Raw genomic sequence first — 15,352 nt, forward strand, 5'->3', positions numbered from 1 at the left:
AGAGCAGTGAAGATGGTGGGACGGTCTGGTGCAAAGCTTTGGAGGCTGGCAGGGAGGAACCAGGGCCTTGTGGCCAGGGGTGGTCAGTTTGAGCGCTGGGACCAGATGGTCTGAGCTAGGACAACCCGAGAGATGAGATGGGAGGGCGAGGCGGATGGGGTCAGAGAGAGCGGGTTGTGCCTGAGGGCACCTTGGAATGTGATATTACAGGTAGTGGCAAGAAGGGAGGGAACCATTGTTCATTGAGCTCACATGTGTGCTGGGTGTGGTTCTCACTTTTAGTGTCTCTCTGGCCTCACACACAGCTCCCTGTGAGAGGCTGGGTTCTGGGCTGGAAATGGGTGGGACTGAAAGGCCACGTGGATTCAGGCCCCATCATGGGCACCCTCGGCAGGCAGGCTTCTCTGAAGATTCTGGTCCACATCCCTGGGCCCATGCCCTCCTGCGGGAAAGCTCAGGCAAGAGGGACTTCAATTCCCCACGAAGGGAGTGGATTCAGGTCCTGCCAACAGGCAGACAGGGCAGCACTCTTATCCAGGAGGCTGACCTTTCACCCACAACCTGAGGCTCCTTAGCTGGACCCTCTCAGACATCCTGCTCAATGTCTTCCTGGCCATTGCTGTGGACAACCTGGCTGAGGCAGAGAGCCTGACTTCTGCCCAGAAGGCCAAGGCTGAGGAAAAAAAACGCAGGAAAATTTCCAAGTGAGTGCTGTGTCCTTAGCTGGGGGAGGTGGGGTGGGACCTGGAGTGCTCCTCCTTGGCCGCAGGCTCCCAGCTCTGGGCATATGCCTCCCAGTAGCCTGAGGAGCAGGGGCCATGACACCGTGGACATCCAGGGACTGCTAAGTTCTATGAGCGGAAACTTTCCTCTAAGTTCATAGAGTAAATTGGCCTTCCAGATTTAAAAAAAAAAAAAGAAGTTGCCATCAAGTTGCAGTGACCCCATGTGTGTCAGACTAGAACTGTGCTCCATAGGGTTTTCAATGGCAGATTTTTCGAAGTAGATCACCAGGCCTTTCTTCCGAGGCACCTCTGGGTGTACTCAAACCTCCAACCTTTTGGTTAGCAGCCAAGTGCGTTAACCGTTAGCACCACCCAGGAACTCCGAACTTCTAGGTAGACCTCAGGAAATGTGTTGTCAGAGCTAGATGGGCAAGGCCAGTGTACCCTGGTGAAGGGCGCTAGGGATTCTCCTTGCAGGCCCGCCACTGAGTCACAGTGTTTCTTGGAGGGAGTACTTACCCTTTGCTGAGCCTCAGGCATCTCATCTGTCAAGTGGGGTTTGATTTCTCAGGTCCTTCACAGTTCTCTCCAGCTGTGATTTTGTAATTCACTCTCGGGGTTGGAAGCAAAATTAGTTCTATACTTCTCAAACCCTAGAGTGCAAATGAGTCACTAGGGATCTTGTTAGAATGCAGATTCTGATTCAGTAGTTCTAGGGTTGGACCGAGCTGCTGCATTTATTACAAGCTTCCAGGTGTGCCCATACTGCTGGTTGGAGGACCACATTTGAGTAACTCTGCTCTAGACCAAAGCCTGCTTCCTCCAGTGCCCACACCTGCAGGAATGGGATGCCCACACCTGGTGGAGGAAAGTTAAGAAGAGAAAGGAAGAGGGAGACCAGAAATGGAGTCCAGATGTTTCCTAAGACATTTACACAGAGATGAGCGCAGTCTTGGACCAAACCATGCTGTGAATTGTTTATGAACTAGGCGCAAAACTGCTTTCCACCCACTCACCAATCAAAAACCCAAGCTGTGCATCAGGCCCTCTCATCACAGAGAAAGGACGTGTCCAGGCCTATAGCCACTTGATGGCCAAAGCTGCTCCTTCCTTCACAGAGCCCCCTGAGCCCTTGGTGTGGGTCTCCCTGAGGGTGTTGTCAGGCTGAGCAGAACCCCCAAAAACTTTCTGGTTGGGCCTCCACCTTGGGTTGTCCTCGTTTTCTGACTCAGGGGTCTCCCAGACAAGTCAGAGGAGGAGAAGTCAATTTTGGCCAAGAAGCTGGAACAGAAACCCAAGGGTGAGGGCATCCCCACCACTGCCAAGGTGAGCACATCACATGGAATGCTTTCAGAGGTAGCATGAGGGGACCTCCAAAAGTGTGCCTTAGGGTGCTGGTGGGGTGGAGCGGAAGCTAAGGGAAGTGAGGGCATCCATCTCCACTCTAAGTGGAGGGAGAGTCAGTGGCTCAGCTCTTGTAAATAATCCCTTCTACTGAGAGGCACATATACCCCCGACCTGGGACTAGACTTCTTCAGGATCTCAGCTTCCCATCCCAGAGCAAGAAAGTAACCCCCTCCCAACCTGACATCTACTGTTTTTGAAGGGCCCAGACGTGCTTCCCACCATTTCCAACCCTACCCTGCTTATTCCAGGCTGGCTCAGCTCATTTTCCTGGAAGCTGAGGGAGAAACAGCTCAAAGGGTTGGGGAATTGGGTTCCAAAGAGACTGAGGATACTTGTCTTGGGAGCTCAGCTCTCTTCTGGAGAACCAAGCAGGGGTGCAGAGAAGACAGGCTCGGGCTGCCAGGCTTAGGTAGCCTGGGCAAGTTGTCTGACCTTTCTAGGTCTTTCTGATTTGTAGAACAGGAAAAATCATAATATTGCCTATCCCTCAGGCTGTAGGGAGGATGAAACGAGGAAGCCCACATTGGCTCAATAAATGGAAACTGAAGCTTTTGTGTTCATTACTATCTTTATTATGTTTCTTCCTACAGCTGAAAATCGATGAGTTTGAATCTAACGTTAATGAGGTGAAGGATCCTTACCCCTCAGCTGACTTCCCAGGTGAGGGTTCTCGAGCCTTGGCTGGAGCGGTGATCCTGGGACAGTGGAGGGAGTGTGCTGGTGTTGGGGGAGAGTGGTGGTTCAGTGGTAGAATTTTTGCCTTCCATGAAGGAGACCAGAATTTGATTCCTGGCCAACGCACCTCATGCGTAGCCACACCCGTCCCTCAGTGGAGGCTTGTGTGTTGCTATGATGCTGAACAGGTTTCAGCAGAGCTTCCACCCTAAGATGGACTAGGAAGAAAGGCCTGGAGATCTACTTGCAAAAATCAGCCAGTGAAAACCTTATGGATCACAATGGTCTGATCTCGTTGTGCATGGACCATGTAGCTAAGAACAACAACAATGATGATGTTGAATTTTCCCAGGGACTATGTCTTGTGTGTCCCCTGTGTCTAGCCCTCCATGAGGCATTCAAGACACTGGAGACATCCCTCTTGCATCTAGCATACAAAAAAGCTGTCTCCTAGCCTGCCTCTCCCACAACACACAGAACAGAAAAATCTACACCCTTCATTTCCATTTAATTCAGTGAGTATTTATTGAGTGCCAGCTATGTGCTTCAGTGCTGAGGACTTTGTTTTCAAGGAGCACAGAGACTCGTGGGCACACGCGTCTTCCACACCAGCCATGCAGGACAGACAGTCAAGGTGGGTGTGCCCATCTAAATGGTGCTGGAGATGGGGCAGACTAGTCACTGTCCCGTGTCGTGCAGGCCTGGGGGCTGGATTGATACATGGATGAAGAGAACCAGGACTGGCATTGTGGGAAAATCTGAAAGAAGGAGACAATGAGGAGAGGGTGTGCAAGGATGGATAAGACACAGCTGTGGACAAGCTACAAACATTTCTCAATGCAAATAACCAGTGGCTGCTGGAGAAACCCCTATTCAAGACGGGGAACACACAGAGTGAGCAGAACCAGGCTGCATTCATCTTAAAAGGCTGCCTGGAAGAGAGACACCTGGTGCCCGAGAGTGCTCAGATTCTCTCTTTGCTCACTCATGGGTCCTTCAGAGCGCTCGGTCACTGATGCCCTTCTATGTCTATTGTGGAGTCAGCTGGTTAGCATCTGTTTTTTCAAGTGACCCTAAGCTCCAGGGGGACTTCTTTTGCTGTAAATGGCACAGTGCTGAGTAAATGATTTTGCACAGGGAAGTGCAGGGGAACAGAGCTGATGTAGACAAGACTAATAACATTGGAAGGGCTTTAGGGGCGAGGGGAAGGCTGGAAAGAAGAAGCCAGGAGGGTAGAGGGGCTGTGGATCGGGCAGTTGGAAGAGAGGACTTACCAGGGGGATTTATATCCTTCCTTTCTCCAAAAATAATTTGAAATGGCTTACAACAAAAGATGTGTGCAATAAAATCAACGAAATGGCCATAGACCGAGGAATTAAGAACTAAGGGAGAAAAGAAAGCAAATATGCTAAGAATTAACGGTCCCTACAGTTAAGCATAAAGTGTGCCCCTGGGGCCTTGGCAGACCAGGTGAGATGGAAATGTCATGTCACGATGCTCATTCTGAGGAAAAAGAAAGCATTCCGGCTCCTCGAGAACTGGCATGTGATTCGGGTAGAGCTGAGAACCCCCAGGCTGCCGAGCTGGAGGGGCAGACCCTGAGGGTCTCCGTCAGTTGGGCATGGCCACGCAAGGCCAAGGCCAGGGCCAGCTAGGGGGCAGGGAGGAGGCAGTGTGGTTGGGCTGAGGGAGCCAAGGGCTGGGCTAGTACCTGTCAGAGGAGGGGCACCCCAACATTAGACAGGGCCCCCCAGTCTCATCATTAGATCTCCCACCCTGGAGCTGAGGACCTCAGGCGCTCAGCTCCCCCACAAGGCCACGAGACCTTGCAAATGTGCCTGCAGTGTCTGTCTTTTCTTCCTCTACCACTGCCACCCCCTTACCTGACACGGTACTGGGGACTGGCTGAAACTCAAGAAATATTGACAGATTTTTTTTTTTCATGCTGGCAGTTGCTCTCTGTAATTATTATTTTTAGAATCCTAACCCAGGAGAGAAACTTAGAGTCTGTTTATTCCAATAACCCTCCTGCCCAGTGTCGGTTTCACAAACTGAGAGGGAAGCTCAGCAAGGGGAAGGGACTCAGCAAGTCAGTGGCAGAGCCAGGGCCACAATCAGGTCTCCCCACCTGAAGGGGGGTCCACTCCCTGCCCCCACCCACCAGCTTGTGAGATTTGAGGTGGTGCAGGCCTGGCCCTGAGGCAGAAGATGTAGCATCCAGGCTCGTTGGCCTCGCTCCTGGGCCGACTTCTGGAAGATTCTGGGACTGTCCATCCACCCCTGACAGCTCAACCCTGCTGACTAGGAAAGGGGGAAAGGAAGACATCTCTGTGCCCACATCGGTCTGGTACCACTGTGTGCTGGCTGTGTGCTAGCCTTGTAGGAGGGCTCAGAACACAGAATCCAGGACAGCAGCAAAGTACGGGAAGACCCCCCCCTGCCAATTTCTCTCTCCCCCTCTCCCCGCAGGAGATGATGAGGAGGATGAGCCTGAGATCCCAGTGAGCCCCCGGCCACGCCCCCTGGCCGAGCTGCAGCTGAAAGAGAAGGCAGTGCCCATTCCAGAAGCCAGCTCCTTCTTCATCTTCAGCCCCACCAATAAGTGGGTGATGCCTGCCAATACTGTGCTGGGTGATTGATGGGACTCTCAGAGTGTCCTGCTTCTCTGTCCTAAAGAGATTTCCTTCTCCTGAATCTCTGTGTCTATAACTACACCATGAGAAACTCTTTCTTTTAGCTTAACACCTGTGCCCTGCTTAAAATGCTAGTATCTCTGGGAGAAGTAATGCTTTAAACTTATTAGTTACTTTCACCTAAGAGGGACGGTGTTTATTAGTTTCTATCCAAGGGCAGTTTTGGACTGGGACAAAGGAATGAGGGCAGGAGCCCAATGAATGTGGCCAGAAGCTAGGAGAAGGGAGGCAGGTAAGAAGAGATGGCAGAAGAGAGCAGAAAGGGGAAGCTGTAGTTTTTATCGGCTTCACAATTTTACACTTCAAAATATACACAGACTATGAGTCGAAATTAACTCTACAGCAACGGGTTTGGGTTTATATATACATCTAGTCTTCACAGAGTTTTATCTGTCTTCCTCATGGATAGAAACGAGCCTGTCCCTTTGTTTTGGTGGGGAGACCTCAGGGTGGTGGTGGTACATTAGGGGGTGGGCAGGTGGTGCAGGGGCTTGGTTGGGAGATGGGCTAAGGCTGCAGGAAGCAGGGACAAGATGGGGCTCAGGGCACCCCTGCATGTTCAGCCAGAGGACCATCCAGATACAAGCTCTACTTCTCCACTGACACAGGGGAGATGGGAATGGGGAACCAGTGTCCCATTGCAGGACAGAAGCTGACAGGGTCTGAGGTCCAGTAGCTCACAGCTCCCCTGACTCCCCACCCCTGCCCCACCAGATTCCGCGTCCTGTGTCACCGCATTGTCACCGCCACCTGGTTCACCAACTTCATCCTGCTCTTCATCCTGCTCAGCAGTGCCGCTCTGGCTGCCGAGGACCCCATCCGGGCAAAATCTGTCAGGAACCAGGTGACAGCAGCACCCACTCTGCAGGCGCAGCTCCCCTCCCCCACCGCGGCCTCAGCCACAGCCACAGCCACAGCCACACCTCACTCTGGTGCTCAGAGTTCAGCCGTATCCGCTATGCAGACATCAGAGTTTCCTAGAGTTTAAGCTCCTTGAGGCCCCAGACTGCCCGATCCAGTCCTTCTGAACAGTGTGGTCATAGCGTGTGGCACCGTCAGGCTCTCCCTGCCTGGTTTCTGATAACGATGCTGATGAGGAGAAGGAGGAGGAGGAGGAGGAGGAGGAGGAGGAGGTTACCATTGCTCTAGCCTTCCTCTCACAGGCTTCTCTCCCCTCCTATGTCACCTCCATTCTGTCCTAAGATCCTCGAGTATTTTGACATCGTGTTCACCTCTGTCTTCACTGTGGAGATTATCCTCAAGGTGAGTAAGGGCTCTGGACAGCCCTGGGCCAGGGAATCAGATGCTCCCTGATGTGGCTCCAACATACACATGCTGAACTCACTCAAGGGCTGGGGCTGACAGAGGTGGGGAAGGGCTTGATGAAGATGGAGGGCAGAAGGGAGAGACTCGTGGGGCCCAGGAAGCCAGATGGCGTTTCTGCTCATTAGCTGGAATGAGTGGGTGACTGGGTGACTGGGTGGATACATGACGTACAACCAACGTACAGCCTGTAGCGCGCCCACCTCTCAGCAGAGCACAATATATGTCTGTGAAGCCTTAGACTCTCTTCCATATTAAAAGCAGAACAGCTTAAGAGTAGATCTGGGGAGCTGTGATTTTTTCCTAGACCTTCATTACTAATGACTAGAAGGGCCTCTGTCTCCAGGAGTCCCAGAGAAGTGACCATTGCCCCAGGCTGGATTTCTGGAGGCTCTGCCCTCTCACTGCCCTCCCACTCCCTGCCCACAGCACATTACCATGTGTCTTAGTCATCTAGTGCTGCTCTAACAGAAATACCACAAGTGGGTGGCTTTAACAAAGAGAAGTTTATTCTTTCACAGTCCAGTAGGCTACAGGTCCAAATTCAGAACATCAGCTCCAGGAGAAGGTTTTCTCTCTCTGTCGGCTCTGGAGAAAGGTCCTTGTGACATATCAGTCTTTTCTGGGTCTGGGAGCATCTTAGTGCAGGAACCTCAGGTCCAAAGGACGCGCTCTGCCCCCGGCACTTCTTTCTTGGTGGTATGAGGTTCCCATGTGTCTCTGCTCGCTTCTCTCTTTTATATCTCAAAAGAGATTGGATTAAGACACTATCTAATCTTGTAAACCTCATCAGTATAACCTCATCACAGTGATAGAATTTACAACACATAAGATCACATATAACCTCATCATACTGATAGAGTTTTTACAACATATAAGGAAATCACATCAGATTATACAATCACACAATACTGCGAATCATGACCTAGCCAAGTTGACAGATATTTTGGGGGGACACAGTTCAATCTATGACACCACTCATCCAAACTTTCATTGGGTACACAGGTTCAAGTCATCATGGGGCTCTGGGTGGTGGAGGGAGGACCCATCTATGGCACAGTAACACCAGCCTTCACGTACATGAATGAGGAGGGGAGAGCGGAGCTGCACACAGGAACAGTTCCAGAGCAGGCTGTGCTATACATCGGGAGAGTTCCTTATTCAGGGCCTCAACTATTAAAGGAGTTGAGCATCAGGAGATAGTGGTTTCACCAAGGTCAAGGAGGACTTCATGGAGGTGGTGGTATTAGAGCTAGACCTTAAAATTGGTTAGGATTTCATTAGTGAGAGATAGCAGGGGTAGTGCAGGTGGATAGTACAATAGCAAATGCATTATTGTAGGACAGTTTAGGACATGCTCAGAAAGGAGAAAGTGGCCCCTTTGGGCTGGGATATATAGGTTTTTGAGGGGGGTGGGGGTACAGGCCACCCACGATGCTGCTTCTTTCTCCACAGATGACAACCTTTGGCGTCTTCCTGCACAAGGGCTCCTTTTGCCGGAACTACTTCAACATGCTGGACCTGCTGGTGGTGGCTGTGTCCCTCATCTCCGTGGGACTTGAGTGAGCAGTGATAGGGGCCAGCCTGGGCGTGGAGCCCCCTGCTGCTCCACGCCAGGGCCTCAGAGCAGGAATCCCATCCACCATTTATTGGTGGGCACCATGCCACTAGAGGAGGGTCTCTCAGGGCCATTGGTTGGGGAGAAGGGGACATGTTCTCACCAGCTGGACTGCACTGACAATACTAAGAAGACAGAATTGCCTTGGAGACTGTGAGGGGACCCAGGGAGGAGAAGGCAGCCCCCCGCTATTTCATGGGGAACACAGCCCCTGCCTCTGGGTAGCTTCCAGTCTGATGGAAGACACAGAACCCATACCTACTCAGAGAGGAAGAGCTTACTCTGCTGCATAGCATGCCAATGAGAGCTCCAGCCAAGTTATCAGGAGGGTGCTTTACCCTGGCTAGGGGCACATGCTAGGAAGAAAGGCCTGGCGATCTACTTCTGAAAATCAACCAGTGGAAACCCTCTGGGTCACAACGGTCTGATCTGCAACTGATCATGGGGATGGTGCAGGACCAGGCAGCATTTTATTCCATTATGGATGGGGTCGCCATAAGTTGGGGACCAACTCAAAGGCAGCTAACAACAGCAACAGGGGCCCATGAATACAGTTTGAGGGAAGGGGCAGGGAAAGATGGGTGTGTTTTCAGGCAGAAAGACTGCCTGTGTGGAAAGAGCTGGAAGCCCCTCAGCCCTCACCCCTCTGCTGCCTCCCTCAGGTCCAGCACCATCTCCGTGGTGAAGATTCTGAGGGTGCTGAGGGTGCTCCGACCCCTCCGAGCCATCAACAGAGCCAAAGGGTTGAAGGTGAGAGGGGTGCTGGCGCAGGACCCCAGGAAGAGGGTAGAGAGGGGCTGCTGGCACGTGACTGCAGAAGCTACCGGAGCTGGGGCACCCTGTCCATGTCCTCAGCCAAGCCTGGGCCCAAGGATGAGGCTGGGACAGCCGTGCTTCCCCATGTGCTTCCTGTCCAGCCAGGAAGCAGCACTTGGCTGGGATAGCTGGGGCTAAGGGTGGTGCGGACCTGACCCACCCCCACCTCCCCCTCCCTCCCTTCCCAGCACGTGGTGCAGTGCGTATTCGTGGCCATCCGCACCATCGGGAACATCGTCCTGGTCACCACCCTCCTGCAGTTCATATTTGCCTGCATCGGTGTCCAGCTCTTCAAGGTGAGGCCCCGCCGCCATCTTGGGCAATCTCCCTTCCTTCCCTAGCGCTGGCGCCCAGCTTGAAGGCCAGTGCAAGAGCTTGTTTCTACCCTCCTCTAAGCAACCACCACCAGTTGCCATCAAGGCAACCTGACTCATGACAACCCATATGTGTCAGAACAGAACTGTGCTCCACAGCATTTTCAGTGAATGATTTTTAGGAAATAAATCACCAGCTCTTTCTTCCAAGATGCCTCTGGGCGGACTTGAACCTCCAACCTTTCGGTTAGTAGATGAGTGTGTTAACCATTTGCACCACCCAGAGACTTCTCCTCTAAGCCAAGGGAGCACCAAATTGTGAAAATAAATGTGCTTAGATGCCCAGGGTTTTGAAGCTAAGCTATCTCGGTCTAGATCCAGTGATGCCCCTCCTGGCTCCTGTACTGCCTCAATCTGCTGTCACTGCCTTGCTCCCGCATTAGCTCTTTGTTAGACCCTCAGGCCTCCCAGCTGTCAAGGAACTGCCTTCCTGTGGGACCCTGCAGTGGTCCAGGGCCTCTTCTCCACTCCCCCCAGGGCTCTGCTGGCTGCATCGCCATCGTATCTGCTTTCTCCCTGGCTCTCTATGGCTTCTTTTTGAAGATGAAGGCCCCTCCTCATGTGGCCCCAAGAGTCTTCCTCCCACCAATGTGCTGCCAGCCTGGTGGGCCCACGTTCACCCCCTTTCCATTATCACCCTCTCCCACTTCCTCCACCCTGTTAGGCCTCTCTAAAGCACGAGGCCCACCCTAGCCCGAGCCCCTCCACCTCCTTCAATGCAGCTGGGCTTCTGCACGCCGTGTCCCCAGCTGGTGCAGCTGGTGTCGGGGCTTTGTCTCATATCTACCAGGAGCTTCCGAGGATGGGAGCCCATCATTTCATGCCTGGACACCAACCTCATTCTGTTTCTGCTTTCCTGGGAGAACATAGCTATTTGCCTCCTTTCTAGGAATCAGCCTTACAAGTGGGTCCCTTCCCACTGAGCTCCGATTTCTGGATGCCTCTGGCTCTGAGATCATCTGCTGTTGTTGTTGTTTGGTGCTGTTGAGTCGATTTTAACTCATAGTGACCCCAAGTGACAGACTAGAACTTCCCTATAGGGTTTTCTTGGCTGTAATCTTTATGGAAGTAGATCACCAGCTCTTTCTCCCATGGAGCTGTTGCGTGGGTTCAAACCACTAACCTTTTGGTTAGCAGCCAAGTGCTAACCATTGTGCAACCAGAGCTCCTTGAGATCATCTATAGGGCACAGAAATTGATACCTGAGTATACCTCCTACACCCTCATACTCCCCGTCATGACCCATCCTGCTCCTGCCCCCAAAGCATGATCTTTTGAATTCTTGATTATATAACCTTAGTCCATCTTAGACGTGCAATGACATCATCTTACAATTATTCATTTATTCCTCAAACATTTATGGAACATTTTCTCTGGGCCAGGCCCTGTGCTAGGATTGAGAGGGTCATGAAACAAACCCAACAAGTCCCCCTTTGTGTGCAGGGAACTGGCTTTGGGAAGCAGTTAGGGTGGGCCTCTCAGAGGACCTTCAGGGACATGGGTCATGTTTGTAACTATCTTGGACAGGCAGGAGTGTTCACAGTGTCTGGACACTCTGCCAGCCAGCTGCATGTGGCCATCTCCTCCTAGAACCAGTCGAGAGCTGCCCTCTCCTGGCCTCCTCCTCTGTCAGGCCTGGAGCCCTATAATCTCCCCAAGGGCAGAGTCTGCGTCCTACTCCTCTCTTACCCTGGCATCTAGCCCAGGGCCTAGTACTTAGAAGATCCACAGACGTGTTCCCTGAATGAATGAATGAATGAATGAGAGGATGCCTTTCCTTTGATTCTCATATCCCTTCCAGGCAAGAGCCATTGCCCTTCAACACCTTGACCCCCTCTGTGCTTTAGAGTCTTATCAAAAGAGCTCTATTCCCCGCCTACCCAGATAATAGTAAAACAGTAGTTACAACTGGCATTTTACATCACATTTTACTTCTTGGACAACTTGTCACATGCATTGCATATTATATCAAAGAGTTTAAATTTGCTTTCCGTATTAAATTGGATCTTTGATTTTATGTGCCCAGAAATCTGCCCAGTGGCTACTATGTCCTCTCCTTGCTTCTTACCCAAATGTCACCTATCTCACCTTCACCTTTCTGCCCCAGCAACCATGAAAGGAGATGTGATAGGAACAGCAAAAACCTGTGGGGGACGGGTCCTAGCTGTGCCTTCAGCTAGTCCTGTCTGTTTGGCAAAGACATTTTTCATCTTTGGGTCTTTGAGGGAACTGGATGAGAATCCATGGATTTCAACTTAATTTAGCCACATTAAAACCTAGCAATCAATTTCTTTTGTTCAAACAAAATCTTTTGTGGGTGCCCAATGTGTAATGTAGATAAAAAGAGAAGCTGTTCTGGGTGAAATCAGTGCAGACCTGCACAGAGCCACCACTCAGGCCTAGGGGTGGGGAGGGGAGTGCTGGAACCTTCCAGCTCATCTCCATCTCTGTAGCTCTTATCTCCACAGCAGCCCTGTGGGCCACTCCACTGACAGGAAAAGAAGAGAGATGGGGCAACCCCTCTTCCTTGCTCAGAGAGACCTTCCTGCAGCAGTGGGGAGGTACCTGGGGCACTCAGCAAATGATCAGCTAAGGAACTGGATTCTCAGCCTTGGCAGCATCTAGATCAGGTGGGAAAGCCAATGGGGGAGCAGGAATGCATGATGGTGAAGAAGAGATTCTATTCACTGGGTGGTATAAATGGTTAACACACTCAACTACTAACTGAAATGTTGGAGATTCAAATCCATCCAGAGGTGCCTTGAAAGAAAGACCTAGAAATCTACTTCCAAAAAATCAATCATGAAAACCCTATGGAGCCACAATATACCAAAATTTTTGGAATGCAGCAAAGGCAGTACTCAGAGAGCAACTTATAGCAATAAATGTCTACGTGCAAAAAGATGAAAGATCTCAACTCAGTAGCCCAGCTCAACAACTCCAAGAACTAGAAACAGAAGAGCAAACTAAGCCTAAACCTACCAGAAGAAAGGAAATAACAAAGATCAGGGCAGAAATAAATAAAACAGAAAACAATAGAGAGAATCAATAAAACCAGAAGTTGATTCTTTGAAAAGATCGATAAAATTGACAAACCTTTAGCTAGACTGACAAAGAAAAAAAGGGAAAATATGAAAATAACCAAAATAAAAAATGAAAGAGGGGACATTACACCTGACTCAATGGAAATAAACAGAATTATAACAGAATGTTATGAACAACTGTATGGCAACAAACTGGATAACCTAAATGAAATGGACAAATTCTTATAAGGATGAAACCTACCCAAACTGACTCAGGAGGAAATAGAAAGTCTCAACAGACCGATAACAAGTGAAGAGATCAAATCAGAGATCAAAAACCTCCCAACAACAACAAAAAAGTCCTGGACCAGATGGCTTCACTGGAGAATTCTACCAAATTTAGAGAATTATTGACACCAATATTGTTTAAACTCTTCCAAACTATAGAGAAGGAAGGAATATTCCCTAACTCATTCTATGAAGAAAACATAACCCTGATACCCAAACCAGACAGAGACATCACAAGAAAAGAAAACTACAGGCCAATATCTCTTGTGAATATAGATGCAGAAATCCTCAACAAAATACTAGCATACAGAATCTAACAGCATATTAAAGAAGTTGTCATGGTTTGAATTATGTCCCCCAAAAAATGTGTATATCAGTTTGGCTGGGCCATGATTCCTGGTAGTATGTGCTTTCCCTATGTGTTGTAAACCCTGCCTCTATGATGTTAATGAGGGAGGATGGGTGGCAGTTGTGTTAGTAAGGCAGGACCTGATCTACAAGACTGGATTGTGTCCTGAGGCAATCTCTTGAGGTATAAAAGACAGAAGTGAGCAGTGAGACAGGGGAACCTCATACCATCAAAAAAGCAGTGCCAGAGAGAAGCTCCTAGTCCAGGGGAACACCGAAGAGAAGAAGGCTGACAGAGAGGAAAAGCCTTCCCCTGGAGCTGACGCCCTGAATTTGGACTTTTAGCCTAACTTTGACTGTGAGGAAATAAATTTCTCTTCATTAAAACCATCCACTTGTGGTATTTCTGTTATGGCAGCACTAGATGACTAAGACAGAAGTCATACACCATGACCAAGTGGGATTTATTGTAGCAATGCAAGGATGGTTCAACATTAGAAAATCAATCAACGTACTACACCACATCAATAGAACAAAGGAAAAGAACCACATAATCATCTCTATGAATGCAGAAAAAGCATTTGATAAAATCCAATACCCTTTCTTGATGAAAACCCTAAAGAAGATTGGAATAGAAGGGAAATTCCTCAATATGATTCAGGACATATATGAAAAGCCAACAATCAACATTATACTTAATGGAGAAAGACTGAGAGCTTTCCCCTTGAAATCAGGAACAAGACAACTCTCACCACTTCTATTCAATATTGTATTAGAAATCCTAGCCAGAACAATAGGACAAGAAAAAGAAATAAAAAGTATCCAGATTGGAAAAGAAGTAAAATTATCTTTATCTGTGGATGATATGATCCCATATATAGAAAATCTCAAAGAGTCCAAAAGAAAACTTTAAGCTGATAGAGGAAGTCAGCAAAGTTGCAGGGTACAAAGTCAACAAACAAAAATTAGTTAGGTTTCTCTACATTAGCAATGAGAAATCTTAAAAGGAAATTAGGAAAACAATTCCATTTACAATAACATCTAAGAGAACAAAATACCTAGAAATAAATCTAACCAGGAACGTGAAGGATTTATACAATGAAAATTATAAAACACTGCTGAAAGAATGAAAGAAGACTTAAATAAATGGAAAGAGGTAACATGTTCTTGGGTTGAAAGACTTAACATTGGTAATAGGTCAATACTACCTGTCATGGATTAAATTGTGTCCCCCCAAAATATCTGTCAACTTGGCTAGGTCATGTATGACTGTCTATCATTTTGTCATCTGACGTGATTTCTCTATGTGTTGTAAATCCTATCACTATGATGCAATGAGATGGATTAGTGGCAATTATATTGATGAGATCTAATGATAGTGTCTTAAGCCAATCTCTTTTGAAATATAAAAGAGAAGCGAGCAGAGAGACATGGGGACCTCATTCCACCAAGAAAGCAGTGCTGGGAGCAGAGTGCATCCTTCGGACCTGAGGTTCCTGCACTGAAATGCTCCCAGACCAAGGGAAGACGATGCATCACAAGGACCTTCCTCCAGAGCCGACAGAGACAGAAAGCCTTCCCCTGGAGCCGGCACCCTGAATTCAGACTTCTAGCCTACTGGACGGTGAGAGAATAAACTCTTTGTTAAAGCCATCCACTTGTGATATTTCTGTTATAGCAGCATTAGATGACTAAGACAGAATTTGGTACTGGGAATGGGGTGCTGCTCTAACAGATACCTAAAATGTGGAAGTGGTTTTGAAACTGTGAATGGATAGAGGACTGGCAGCAGCAGAGGACTGGCAGTAGCAGAGAACCACCAGAAGCAGAACCAGGAGACCAGCGCCAGACAGTGCTGGAGCCAACCCACGGAGCAAGAGAGAACTGCGTGCCTGTGTGCAGGAGGCTTACTGGAGGAACGGAGTGCCTCTGGGCACTTATTGGTGGAGCTAGGCTTGCCGACCCTGCAGAGGAGAGAGCTGAGTGTCTTCCGGCCAAAGTTTATTGGTGGAGTAGGGTGCCTCCAGGCACTTATCAGTGGAGCTACAGAGCTTTGGAACAC

The 15,352-nt window shown here is 49.3% G+C and overlaps 1 protein-coding gene across 1 annotated transcript in view; it reads left to right on the forward strand.

The window, feature by feature from the left end:
* CACNA1S (calcium voltage-gated channel subunit alpha1 S) overlaps window positions 1-15,352 on the forward strand; it is a 90,875-nt gene that overhangs the window by 45,276 nt on the left and 30,247 nt on the right. The window contains exons 14-22 of the mRNA XM_004375359.1: window positions 590-704; window positions 1,958-2,051; window positions 2,723-2,792; window positions 5,277-5,409; window positions 6,215-6,344; window positions 6,704-6,763; window positions 8,279-8,385; window positions 9,104-9,191; window positions 9,446-9,553. Of these exons, the coding sequence (XP_004375416.1) occupies window positions 590-704; window positions 1,958-2,051; window positions 2,723-2,792; window positions 5,277-5,409; window positions 6,215-6,344; window positions 6,704-6,763; window positions 8,279-8,385; window positions 9,104-9,191; window positions 9,446-9,553 (905 nt within the window). The remainder of the gene's footprint in view (window positions 1-589; window positions 705-1,957; window positions 2,052-2,722; window positions 2,793-5,276; window positions 5,410-6,214; window positions 6,345-6,703; window positions 6,764-8,278; window positions 8,386-9,103; window positions 9,192-9,445; window positions 9,554-15,352) is intronic.

The sequence above is a fragment of the Trichechus manatus genome, unplaced genomic scaffold (assembly GCF_000243295.1).
Source record: "Trichechus manatus latirostris isolate Lorelei unplaced genomic scaffold, TriManLat1.0 scaffold00035, whole genome shotgun sequence".
NCBI lineage: Eukaryota > Metazoa > Chordata > Mammalia > Sirenia > Trichechidae > Trichechus > Trichechus manatus.